Source organism: Chamaea fasciata, unplaced genomic scaffold, assembly GCF_029207755.1.
Source record: "Chamaea fasciata isolate MVZ Bird 193981 ecotype frontalis unplaced genomic scaffold, bChaFas1.0.hap1 SCAF_15, whole genome shotgun sequence".
NCBI classification, from domain to species: Eukaryota; Metazoa; Chordata; class Aves; order Passeriformes; family Sylviidae; genus Chamaea; species Chamaea fasciata.
Window position 1 is genome coordinate 14,397,932 of NW_027094100.1, and position 12,680 is coordinate 14,410,611.

Sequence of the window (12,680 nt, forward strand, 5' to 3'; positions counted from 1 at the left end):
TTATTCTCCAAGTCACCTACTTTGGGTACATTAGGCATGCTTTAAAATAGAAAGCATTTAAATAATTATTTAAATTTTCCTTTCTCTCAGAGGCCAATGAAGTTGTTTTACAGTGTTTACCCGGTTCCTGTCACCGCTTGAGAAACTTGAGCAAATAAAAGCAAGAGAACCATCCAAGAGTGAGTGTTGCTACCCACAAATGTGTTCCCAGTGCACCTCACAGAGCAGAATGGCAACAGAATTTCTACAGATGCTGCCTTCAGGAGGATAAATGGAGAAGGGATTTAAATATGATTTTTAGGAACTGTGTTTTATTAGAAAATGGGATCTTTCACTAAGAAGTCTCAGTGGATATTTAACACTGCGGTTTTTTAGAGTTTCTGTCAAATAATGTAAGAGATATGAGAAATAAACACCAAATCCCCGTGTCCCGACCGGCATTCACCTGCCTCCCTACCCGGCCTATTTATTCCTGATTTTTTTCACAGGCAATAACCTTCTCGAGCGATCTAAGGAGGTCATCAAACCCCAGCTGCCCAAGAGGCAATTCCCACCCCCATTCCAGACCGCGCCTGTCACACAGGTGTCACCCGGGAACCTCCGGATCCCCAAACCTGCTCCCGAACCCCCCCGGCCCGAGCCCTGCGCGGCACAGGGGACATTTCAGAGCGAGGACAGCCGCTTTGGAGAGCAAAGTCCGGGGAATCTTTGGTCCTTAAAACCCGCGTCCCTAAACGCCGAAGGTTAAACATTCACAGCGCCGGACGCGGCTCCTCTCGGCCGCTCCGAGTTCCCTGCCGGCGACACCCGCTGGGATACAAATCCCGTGTCAGCCCCCGGAGAGTCAAAAAAACCTTGGAGGCAGCCCTGGAAGTGGCGATTTCCAAGAAACCTCCTCCCTCCATTCATTGCAGCGGCGGGCTTTGGCAGGCAGCGCCTGGGTCTGCTCACAAAAAGCATCGCTCTGAAAAACGGGCGATGCAGGGCGACAAAAAAAAAAAAAAACAAAACCCAAACAAAAACACCACCAAAAAACCAAAAACCAACAACAACAACAAAGAAACCCCAAACAAACAAAAAAACCAACCAAAAAAATTTTAAAAAGTTTAAAAAAAAGGCAAGAAAGAAGAAAAGAAGGAGGTTTTTCTCCCTCCCTTCCCCTCCCGGAGCGCTGCGCTCCCGAGCCCAGCCCGGCGGCCGTGCCCGTGCGGCTCCTCCCGGCTAACGGGATGCGGAGCCGGCCCCGCGGTGTCCGGGCAGCGCAGCCGCTCCGAGCCCGGCCCGCGGGACCCCCCGAGCACCCACCTTGTAGACTTTGCCGAAGGCTCCGTCTCCCAGCTCGCCCACCACCTCCCACACCTCGCCGGGGTCCAGGTCCCGCCGGACGTGCTCGTACTCCTTGGAGCGGCGCTTCTCGAAGGCGGAGAGGCGCAGGATGCGGCGGAAATTGGCGAAAGCCATCCCGGAGTGAGGCCCCGGGAGCTGCGGAGCCGCCGCCCGCTCCGGCCCCGGGAGGACGGAGCCGCTGCCAGCCCGGGGAGCGGCGAGGCGGGACCGGCACCGGGGCCGCCTCCAGCCGAGCACATGGAGCCGGAGCCGCTCCACCTGCTGGGCTGGGCTGGGCTGCCCGGGACAGAGTCATTGGCCGCCCGCATCCTCCGCCCGCCCGGCCGGCACCGCCCCGCACGGCTCGGCTCGGCCCGGGTATGGCACGGGACAGACACACAGACAGGGCACGGTCCGGACCCGGCACCGCCCCGCACGGCTCGGCTCGGCCCGGGTATGGCACGGGACAGGCACACAGACAGGGCACGGTCCGGACCCGGCACCGCCCCGCACGGCTCGGCTCGGCCCGGGTATGGCACGGGACAGACACACAGACAGGGCACGGTCCGGACCCGGCACCGCCCCGCACGGCCCGGCTCGGCCCGGGTATGGTGCAGCATAGACAGGGCGCGGTCCGGGCACGGCACGGCCCAGACAGGGCACGGCCCGCCCAGAGTGTCACGGCTCTTCCCGGGCACGGTTCAGCCCGGGCACGGCACCGTTCGGTCTGGGTACGGCCCGGCACTGCCCAGCCGGGTCAAGGTCCGCCCTGACCGGCACGGCTCCGCCCGGGTACGCTCTGCCCCGTCGTCTTGGCACGGTTCAGTCTGGGTACGGCCCGGCTCTGTCCGGCTTGACACAGTTCAGCCAGGCATCTGGGGGAGTGGGGACATCTATAGGAATGGGGACACCTAGGGGAATGGGGACACCTAGGGGAATGGGGACATCTATGGGAATGGGGACACCTAGGGGAATGGGGACATCTATGGGAATGGGGACATCTAGGGGAATGGGCACATCTAGGGGAATGGGGACATCTATGGGAATGGGGACATCTAGGGGAATGGGGACATCTGGGGGAAAGGGGACACCTAGGGGAATGGGGACACCTAGGGGAATGGGGACATCTATGGGAATGGGGACATCTAGGGGAAAGGGGACATCTAGGGGAAAGGGGACATCTATGGGAATGGGAACATCTATGGGAATGGGAACATCTGTGGGAAAGGGGACACCTAGGGGAATGGGGACATCTATGGGAATGGGGACATCTATGGGAATGGGGACATCTAGGGGAAAGGGGACATCTGGGGGAAAGGGGACATCTATGGGAATGGGGACATCTAGGGGAAAGGGGACATCTAGGGGAAAGGGGACATCTATGGGAATGGGGACATCTAGGGGAATGGGGACATCTAGGGGAAAGGGGACATCTGGGGGAATGGGGACATCTATGGGAATGGGAACATCTGTGGGAAAGGGGACACCTAGGGGAATGGGGACATCTATGGGAATGGGGACATCTAGGGGAAAGGGGACATCTGGGGGAATGGGGACATCTATGGGAATGGGGACATCTAGGGGAAAGGGGACATCTGGGGGAATGGGGACATCTAGGGGACCCCCCCGGCGGTGCAGCCCGCAGGGACCGGCCGGACCCGCACTGCCAGGGTTTAACCCCAAATCCACCTCCCAGCACGCGGCCGGGGGCTCAGGAACGGGCTGGGGGGACTTTGCACGCTCCATCCTGAAGGATAATTCCAGCAAAACTCAGCATAGGCTCCCTCTTGCCTCTGATCTTCGCGACATCTTACAAATTCCCTGATATATAATTCCCTAAAACCTTGGGCTGGTTGTCATCTTTCCCTGTCCCTTGGGCTGGTTGTCACCTTTCCCTATCCTTGCTGTTAAAAAACTAATGCTGGCAGAGTATTTCTAGCTCCTGGATGTTACTGAAAGAATGACCTGAGCAGTAAAATCTCCTAAAAACTTTTTTCTTTTTTTTAAATCGGCATTAATGCTCCAAATGAAATGTTCCATGTGATGTTTTGGGAAGGGACCCTGCATCACCTGGGATTTAAAACCAGGGATCGGTGGCGTGACAAATATTGCACTTCAGATGTTCCAACAACAGCAGCGCTCTGTAATATTAATTAGCCAGCGGCTGGGTTAATTCAGGGGTTGGCAGCCCCCCAGAAAGCTCTCAGGCACAGCTCTGTGTCCTCCCTGCTGCTCTGGGAGGTGACAGTGGCCTGGCCTTGAGCTCCCGAGGGCTGTGAGGCTCAGGCAGAGCCACCAAGATCCATTTCAGCCCTGCTTGAATTAATTGTGAGGCAGACAAAGCTCCGAGAGCCTCCAGCCCTGATGGAATTTATGTCATTCCTGTCCCCCGTGTCCCAGCAGGGTGTGAACCCCCAGGCCAGGCTGCCCAAACATGAGAACCAGGTCCTGGCACAAGGAACACAAAATCCAGGTGGTTAAAACCCCGGCCAGGGATGCAGGACATCCTTCCAGCTGTGCCAGATGTCAGGGGCACGGGGCAAGAGGGGATTTCTGGAGCCAATTCCGAGTAACCCTTTCCCAAACTCAGCCGTGGTCCGTGTTAAGCAGCATTTTTGGGGGTTTCTTGCCAAAAGTGCTCCACACGAGGCTTTTTGCAGCCCCTCACCCTGGCGCAGTGCTTCCCCACCCCGTGCTACAGCTCTGCAGTGTATTTGAAGATATTTTCAGGGTGTTTTCGGGAGCCCCTCATGGTGCTCCAGCTCAAATGATCCCACGGGTTTCCCCCACTGGCAGAGATTTAAGGGTGGCAGAATCAGCCCAAGCTGCAAGTTTATTTTATCAGGGGCAGTTTGCCCTCTGTGTTTTCACTTGGGGGGAGTTTGACTCAAATCCTGGAGCTAGTTCAGTTCTCCCTCTGCGCTGCACTGGAGGAGATTAAAGAGGACTGAAAATAATTGTTCAAAGTGACACCTTTAGAAGAAAAATGTGAGGCTTTCCTGGCGTTTCTGGTTTGTTGGAAAAGTAAATTTTTTTTTCCTCCAGTGGTGGGGTGGGAAAGGAAACGGGAAAAGAAGACAGGAGGAGAAGACTGACAGACAGCAATGAGCACCTTCACGTTTTCTCCGGGCAGAAATCACACGTGGCTCTCTCATAAATCATCTCATTAATACTGTCCGTGAGTTCTGAGCAGCACCTCGTGTCTGTTCCGGGCTGTTAATTGCCTGTGCAGCCTGACTGGGAGCGGTGGGCATTTCAAATGAAATAAATCCTGCTAATTATTGCTCTCAGCTTCGTGCAGGCCGTGCCTGACAGCTCCCTGCTCTCCTCAGGGGAGGTTTTATTGCTTTCTCCGCGGTGGGACTGAGCAGAATGAGGATCAGATCCTGCAGCTCTTCCACCCACTGGGCTGGAATGCCATGGGGGGGGGAGAGGGTAAAGCCAGGATTAGCCCTAAAGCTCAGCTTTGATGATGGGCGTGATCTGCAGCTCTGCTCTGGCCCAGGATCAGCTTTGGGGATGTCCCCTGTGGGATTTGGGGAGGGAAAAGCCAACCATGGACATGGAGGGATGGGAAAGGAACTCCCAAAGGAGGACCTGGAGCTGCTGGAGAGAGCCCAGAGGAGGCTCCAGGATGAGCAGAGGATGGAGCAGCTCTGCTGAGAGAGCTGGGATTGCTCACCTGGACAGGAGAAGCTTTGGGGTGACACAATTGTGGCCTTGCACTACCTGAGGGAGCTGCAGGAAAGATGGAGAGAGGATTTCCAAGGGCCTGGAGTGCCAGGATACTGGGAATGGCTTCTCACTGCCAGAAAGTAGATTTAGATGGGATACTGGGAAGAAATTCTTCCCTGTGAGGGTGGTGAGGCCCTGGCACAGGGTGCCCAGAGAAGCTGTGGCTGCCCCTGGATCCCTGGCAGTGTCCAAGGCCAGGCTGGACAGGGCTTGGGAGGCACCAGGGACAGTGGAAGGTGTCCCTGCCCTTGGCAGGAGATGGATTGAGATGAGTTTTAAGCTCCCTCCCACCCCAAACCATTCCGTGGCTCACTGGCAGCAGCTTTGGAGCCTGCCTGCTGTGGGTCTCTCTCCCAGCACATCCCAAGCCCATCACAGCAGCTGTGATTCCACGGCAGGAAGCAGCAGGATTCTGGCATTTCCTGCGGGTGCGAGAGCGGGAGGTGCCCTTTGCTGTCTGGGTGTGAGCTCTGCTCGGTGCTCCGGGGGCTCTGCGGGCAGGAAATCGGAGCTCACGGTCTGTTCCTGAACCCTCACAGCGTCTCCACCTGCTCCAGGGGCACGGAGAGCTGAGGGACATCACCTCACTCCTCCTTTGTGCTGCCAGCTCCCTGGCAATCATTTAATTACTGTTTTTATGGATAATTCTCCTCTTTGACCCACCAGCATCTCCTCTCTGGTTATTTTTTGGAGGTGGTTGCACCTCAGCCCTGCAGGGTTTGCAGCCCCTGCCCTGGGTGGTTTGGCAGCACAGGGAGGTACCAAACCCCACCCCTGCTCTGGACAGTTCTAAATCCCTCCCAGGATTTCCTGAAATGAATTATCATCATTATAATTTATTATTATTATTATTATTATTATTATTATTATTATTATTATTATTATTATTATTATTATTATTATTCAATATCATTATACTAATTTAATATAAATATTATCAAATAACAATCTATTATTAACAATAGTTATAATATCTACATTATAATATGTATTTTTTCAGCCCCAAATTGTGCTGATGCTGCCCCTGCAGGGCTGCCTGGTTAAAAGGCCACTCCCAGCCCTCCCAATCCAGATGTTGTCAATCACTGCAACATCTGCACCTCATCTGGGAGGGCAGAGCAGCCGCCTGTGCCAGGGAAGTGCTCTGGGTGCCCGAGGCAATCAGCTGGAGTTGATTTCTCCTGAGTCAGGAAACTTTTGGAGAAGGGGATCAAGCCTGGATTCGTGGTCTTGCTCTGGAATAATTCCTGGTGGGCAGGGCTGCCTTGTGAGGTGGGATCTGCCTCCTCTCCAAAATGAACAGCTGAACTGCAGGGATACGAAATGTTTGACATCTCCTGCTTGGACAAAAAAAACAAACAAACAAAAAAACCCCAGAAACCCAAACAAACAAAACAAAACAAAAACCCCAAAAAACCAAACAAACAAAAAGACCCCCAAAACGCATAAAAACAAACAAAAACAAAACTCATTAAAAAACCCCACAAACAAACAAACAAAAACACTAAAAAAAAAAAAAAAAAAAAAAAAAAAAAAAAAAAGAGGAAGGGAGGGATCCCCTAGAGCCTACAGAGCTACACCTTAAAACTTCTTATCTTTGTAATTACTTCTGTATCTTAACTTTAAAACCTTAAAACTCCACTACCCAGCTTAATATGTTTCTGTCTAAACTAAAAACTCACATTTTTGCTTGTGGTCTCTGAATCTGGGAGCCTTTTCCGAGGTCTCAGGTGGAGCCCTGTGTTCTCTGCTGTCGGAACCCTGGGCACTGAGAATCCCAGACTTTCTGTGCTGACAGGCACTGAGCCCCAGGCAAACACTGCATTGGACCTGAGGCCGTGGAAAAGGCTCCCAAAATTGAGTGACAGCACTGAGATTGTGGGTGTGGGGTTTGGATAGAAGTGTGTGATATCACAGGGTGGAAAACTTAGCATTTGGGGGTTTAGTATATAGTAATGTATATATAAATCGATATGAAGGATTTAAGGTGTTGGCTAAGTCCTCCTTCTTCACCTTCTTCTTCTTGGTTTTGGGTGGTTTTGTCTAACTGGGTGAAAAAGGTCCCCATTTCAAGCCTTGGGTGGTCATTATTGGGCCAAATATATAAATAATATCGGTGTCACCTCGTTATTGGATAGTTTATGCTTAAATAACCTTGGGAAGAGTTAGAGACAGCTCCATTTTCTCCCTTGTTAGTCAGAGCTCACAACTGGTGAGGCTGTGCTAGAGATAAGAATTAATAAACACCGAGTCCAAACACAAAACTGTGACTCCTGTGCTTTAATCCCGGCTCTAACACGAAGAAAAGAAGATAAAAAACCAACACTCTGCTGTGTTTGGTCCTCCATGCACGAGGGTCTGGGAATTTTCCGTGCCTTGATTTCCCAGAGCAGCCCAACAAACAGGAAACGCCGTGGGCTTCATTAATGAACCCGCCTAATTAAGGCCACGTGGAGGGGAGGCAAGAGAGGAGGTTTTTATTTTCAATATTGGCTGTTCACCCCGTGGATTTATTCCTCCTCTCACACATCCCTGGAGCCCCCTCCAGACTCTGGAGTCTCTCTAAGGAAGCAGGATGGCTGCAAAACGAGGGAATAATTAAATTAGAAATTTCCAGCCCCCCAAAAGGGCCTCCCATGGGAGGTGCAATCCCTCAAATGCTCCAAATCCGAGCTTGGAGCAAGCTGGGAGAGTGGAAAATGTCCCTGCCCATGGAAAAAGTTTGGAGCAAGATGCTCTTTAAGGTCCCCTGCAACCCAAAGCATCCCGTGATTTCATGGAATGGCAGCTTTGCACCTTGCATTTTATGAATATCTATTAAAAAAAAAGGAATGTGGATAAATTAAAGACAATATATGTACACACTCCCATGTAAAAGGAATAAAAATTATGTGTTTTTAGATCTGTGAAGGGGAAATTCCCAGGAAAATCACACTCTCGTTTGTAACTCACATCCCCAATTCTACAGTGAAATTACCCTGATTTCCTTGAATTTTATTAAAAAAAAATTGAAAATATTTAGCTGTGGCCTACCAAGAATTATTCCTACTCCTCTGACACCTCTGGTAGTTAATCAAGACTATAAAAGCGCCAACCTGAATTAAGACGAAGTGTCAGGGAATGTAATTACAGGACAATTACCCAGAGCCATTATTTTCCTTCAGCAAGGAACTGATCCCCAGAGCCAGGCACGTCTCCAGGCCCTGCATTCTCCACGGATTTCACACCTTGTCTGCAAGATAAAACATCGTCACACACACCCCCAAATTCATAATTAAAACGTGTCCCTTAGGGGTCTCAGAGCTAATGGAGGAATTGGAGAACTCCAGCTCCCAGCCAAAAGCCCCACTGGAGAAAATGGAGGAGGAAAAAGGACACTGAGTGGATTCCTTAAGGCGTGGCATGGCCAGGATTTTTTTTATTATTATTATTATTATTATTATTATTATTATTATTATTATTATTATTATTATTATTTAAATGCAGGGGGGGAAAAAGTTCAATTTTTAAAATTTTGTTTTGTTATAAATACAGGAAATTTGCACAGCGTTCCCACCGGGAATTCAGGGTGGTTTGCTCTCAGCAGTGAAAGATCTCTCCTAGGATAAGAAATAATTTATCAGTCTGGAGACAACCTGTGAGGTGTTAATAAAAAACCCATAAAGCAGTTTGGAAGTTACTTTTGCTGTTCAAAGCAGGATAAAATTGGAATTGTGGAATTCTTCCCTGATCAGGGAGGGGAAAAATATTTTAAAAAGCCTGTTTGGCACCAATATTTGATTCTAAAAGTGTTCCTAAAAGTTAGAGGGGAAAGGAACAGCCCCATCCCTGGGATCCCCCCACCCTGGGTGTTTCCTGGGGCGATCCCAAAAGCAGCAGCAGATCCCAAGGAACGGGAATGGGAACGGGAACCCCACGGCACAAACCAAGGCTCACACGGGGAGTTTTACCATAAAAATGAAGGTATTTATTCAAGAAGTACAAATTTGATGGTACCAGCCATCTTTGAAAGCCGTTCCCATGAGGCAGAGAGGACACAGAGCCGAGGCCCTCGCTCAGAGCACACGGGAGCAGAGTGCCACCAAGTGCCACCAAGTGTCACCGCCGCAGTCCTGGCCAGCATTGCTCAAATCCACCTCTTTTTGAAACATTCCCTGGACTTGAGAGGCACAAATAAGGGTTTGTTTTTTTAAGCCAAGACCAGTTTGTTGTTTGAATAAAGCCACCAGCTCCAATTCCTTTCGTTTCCCGTCGCCTTCAATTGTCTCCAGCCTTTGGAGCGGGTTCCCATCTCCGAACGGAAAAGAAAAAGAAAAAAAAAAAAAAAAAAAAGGGATCTGGGAATGAGCAGGTGCAGGATTTTCTGGAGCTCAGGAGATGAACGAGAGGTTTTAAGGCAGGAGTCAGGGTTTGAAGTTGTCTCTTTGCCCCGTGGCTCTGACTGAGTGGTCTCCACGTGGGAAATGCACAAATCCAGAGTTCCTCTGGCCCCGCTCCGAGGGTCGGGACAAATTCTCCGTGGAAAAAAATCCAGCAGATGCGTTGGTTTAAAGTCTCAAAGATCACTTTTAAGAAGCCTTTTGGTTGAAATATCTCACGTTCCAGCTGCCCGCCTGGTGTAGGCTCAGTGAAGTGTGTCCCCTCGGGAAGGAGAGCTCCAACTCCATCCCCAGGGAGGATCCGCGAGGATGGAATTCGGGAGAGGCACCTGCAGGACACAGAAACCCCAAACAACTCCTGGGAAAGGAAAACCTTGGAGCAGATTCGTGTCTCCAAACCACCACAAGGTGCTGGGTGGCTGCAGAGGGGACAGCAGGACATTCATCATTTGGGGAGGAGAATGTGGGAAATCCGACTCCGAGGCTTCCCGGGGAATCTGCAAGGCAGCCACGACATCCAGAGGCTTTGGAGCAGGATTTGTTGGTTTTCCAAGGAAGCTGCAGCGTGGACAAAGCTCATCCTCACAGCCAAGGCAGGGTTGGTTTTTTTTTTTGTTTAAACACCTTCCTCAAGCACCTCTAATCCCACTCCAGAAGAGTCCAAGCTGTCCCAGAGCTTCCAGCCACAATCCAGGAGGGATTTGATTACAGGGAAGGGCAAAAAACCCAAAAAAACCCCCCAAAAATAAAAAAGAAAAAAGACCCTTTTTCTAACAGAGACTACTTTCATTTCAAAGTAACAGGATCTGAGCAGCACAGGGAAAAAGCCAAAAAAAAAGAAAAAAAAATCCTTTTTTTTTTTCTTTTAAATGTAAACATTCTCTGCATAAGGTGCAGGGTCTCTGATGTCTGTACAGGAACACGGAGAAGTTTGGAAAAGAGAGCTCCAGAGCCAGAAAATGCAGCTGCCCCTTCCATTTCTGAAGCATCACAGACATGGAGAAACGTTCAGCATTCACTTTGTCAACACCTACACAGCAAAAATGCTTCCAGAGCTCCATGGCTAAAAGCATCCCACCATTGTAACAAAGAGCATTTTTTTGCATTTTTAATACTTTCAGGAAAAAAAAAAAGAAAAAGAAAAAAGATTTTACATTATTTACTAGCAATGGATATATATGCAGAAGCACATCACACTACAGCAATATTTTTATCAAGTTATCATTGACCTTCACCAAACATTATGCACAGTTGCTCCAAAGGTTCCCTCTTTCCTCTCCTTCCCCGAACTTCCTGTGGAAGGCAAAGAAAAGCTGGGGTTGGTTCGCTTGCTCCTGGGCTGAAGGTTTGGTTGGTTTTTTTTTTTGGTGTTGTTACACCCCAAATTTAAGGTGTTCATTAAAAACCCAACTTATTACACCACCAACCTGCACCAATTCATTTTCCAAACGATTCCCCAGCTCCAGAGAAGCAAAGGCTTTCAGGGAATGGATCCCAAGCTGTGTTTTGTGTGGAGGACCCCCAAAACTGCCATGCACCAAGGCAGGGACATTTGGGGGGCTCTGAAGGAGCAGCTGTCACTGGGGTGGGGAAGAAGACCCTGAGCATCCTTCTGCAGTGCCCCAAATGGACCTGCAGCACATTTGGGGTTTTTTGGGGGGGCTCCCTGGCCCTGGCAGGCTCAGGTGTTTGTGCCTCTCTGCCCCTTCAAGCTGTTCAGGAGTGTGACTTTTGTCAGGTCTGTCCTTCTGGCTCGGGCAGAAGTGACGAGAGAGAGTAGAAAAATCTGAGCTGTGTCAAACAGAGCTGTCACTGACAGGGTAAAAAAAGGTTCTCCTGGCATCAGTGCCCAGGCAGAGCTGAGCAGGAATGGCACAGAGGGCTGAGGGGGGGAACTGAAAAACCCCAGATTGATTCTTCCCTCCCCGCTTGTGTCGTGCGCGTTAGAATTTCATGACATCATTTCCACCCCAGGGCCTGAGAGTGGGGACAGCAGCCCAAGGGCCAACACCCAGCCAGGACATGCTGCCAGCACCCTCTTGCTGCCATCCAGGGCTTCTCTATTCTCCCCTGGGGCTCTCCATTCTCCCCTGCGGTTCTCCATCCTCCCCTTGGGTTCTCTATCCTCTCTTGGGGTTTTCCATCCTCTCCTGGGGCTTTCCATCCTCCCCTGGGCTTCTTCATCCTCCCCTGAGCACCCACCAGGCCCCAAGGGACAGCCCCTGATTAAAGCCACTTTCAGCCATGCCCTGCACTCAAATTTCACCCCCTCTGCCCCCCAAACTCCCCCCACACTCCCCTGCATTGGGATCTGCCCCAAAGCCCAACTTTTAGGGCAAACTCAATCCTTTGAGGCACAAATGTTCTCTGTCATGTCACAATTTCCAGTTCCGTGCGTGGCCTCGTCAGCCACGTGCCTTTGCGGCTTGTTACTGATATTTTTAACAGGTATTTTGAAATTTGAACGTTCTCTCCTGATAGAAATCCTGTAAAATTGTGTTTCTGCAGAGCCACGTGCTCAGCACTGCTGTCACTTCACACAGAGAGGGTCGAAGTCTTCACTGTCACCTCGAAAAGCATTTCACCATTGAATCCTTTCAGGGTTTGATATGTGATTAAGGAGGGGGAGGCTGTTCAAGAGAATTTTCATGAACAAAGTCTGTTCTAGTCAGAACTCACTCACAACATGGCCTTCAGAGCATCACCTTTTCTCCCTGCCACGAAAGCAATTCAGATCAAACATGATCATCTGCAACAGTGTCAGAAAACTGAGCCTTTCGCAGCTCAGAGGGGGGACAGGGGAAGAAGGAGCAATCCCAGCCCCTACACCTCAAAACCAGCACCTGGTGATGAATTGCCTGAATGAAAATAGAAAAAAAAACATAATTAAAAAAAGAAGAATCCTACAAAAATAAAAAAATAAGTGGTGTTTTAGTGTTCACAGCTCCAGGTTTGCTCCTCCTTAACCCATCAGGATTTCCCCCCTTTCCAGGAGGGAAATGACACCATAAAGAGCATTTATCCAGACATATAAATTATGCCTTTTAAGACAAGTAGTGTCTTCCTGGCAGGAACCCATCCTTTGCCCAGGGAAAAACCATGAGAGATTTTTGGACTCGTTTAAGTAGCAAAGATTCCCCCCTCCCCTGGAATGCAAAAGATTTGGCTGCAAAAAACCCCTCAAGTATAGTAAATCAAATTTACTTTAAAAAACCCAAAGAACTCCACAATAGAAAACTT

General features: G+C 50.1%; 1 protein-coding gene across 2 annotated transcripts in view; it reads right to left on the bottom strand.

The window, feature by feature from the left end:
* Nucleotides 1-1,531, bottom strand: part of STK10 (serine/threonine kinase 10) — a 42,447-nt gene extending 40,916 nt beyond the window's left edge. The window contains exon 1 of one of the 2 annotated variants that reach the window (XM_066196827.1): nt 1,306-1,530. In XM_066196827.1, coding sequence (XP_066052924.1) covers nt 1,306-1,461 — 156 coding nt within the window. In that variant the 5' untranslated portion in view covers nt 1,462-1,530. Of the gene's footprint in view, nt 1-1,305 lie in introns of both variants that reach the window. The other variant, XM_066196828.1, reaches the window with a different exon arrangement.
* Between the last annotated feature and the right edge of the window lie 11,149 nt (nt 1,532-12,680).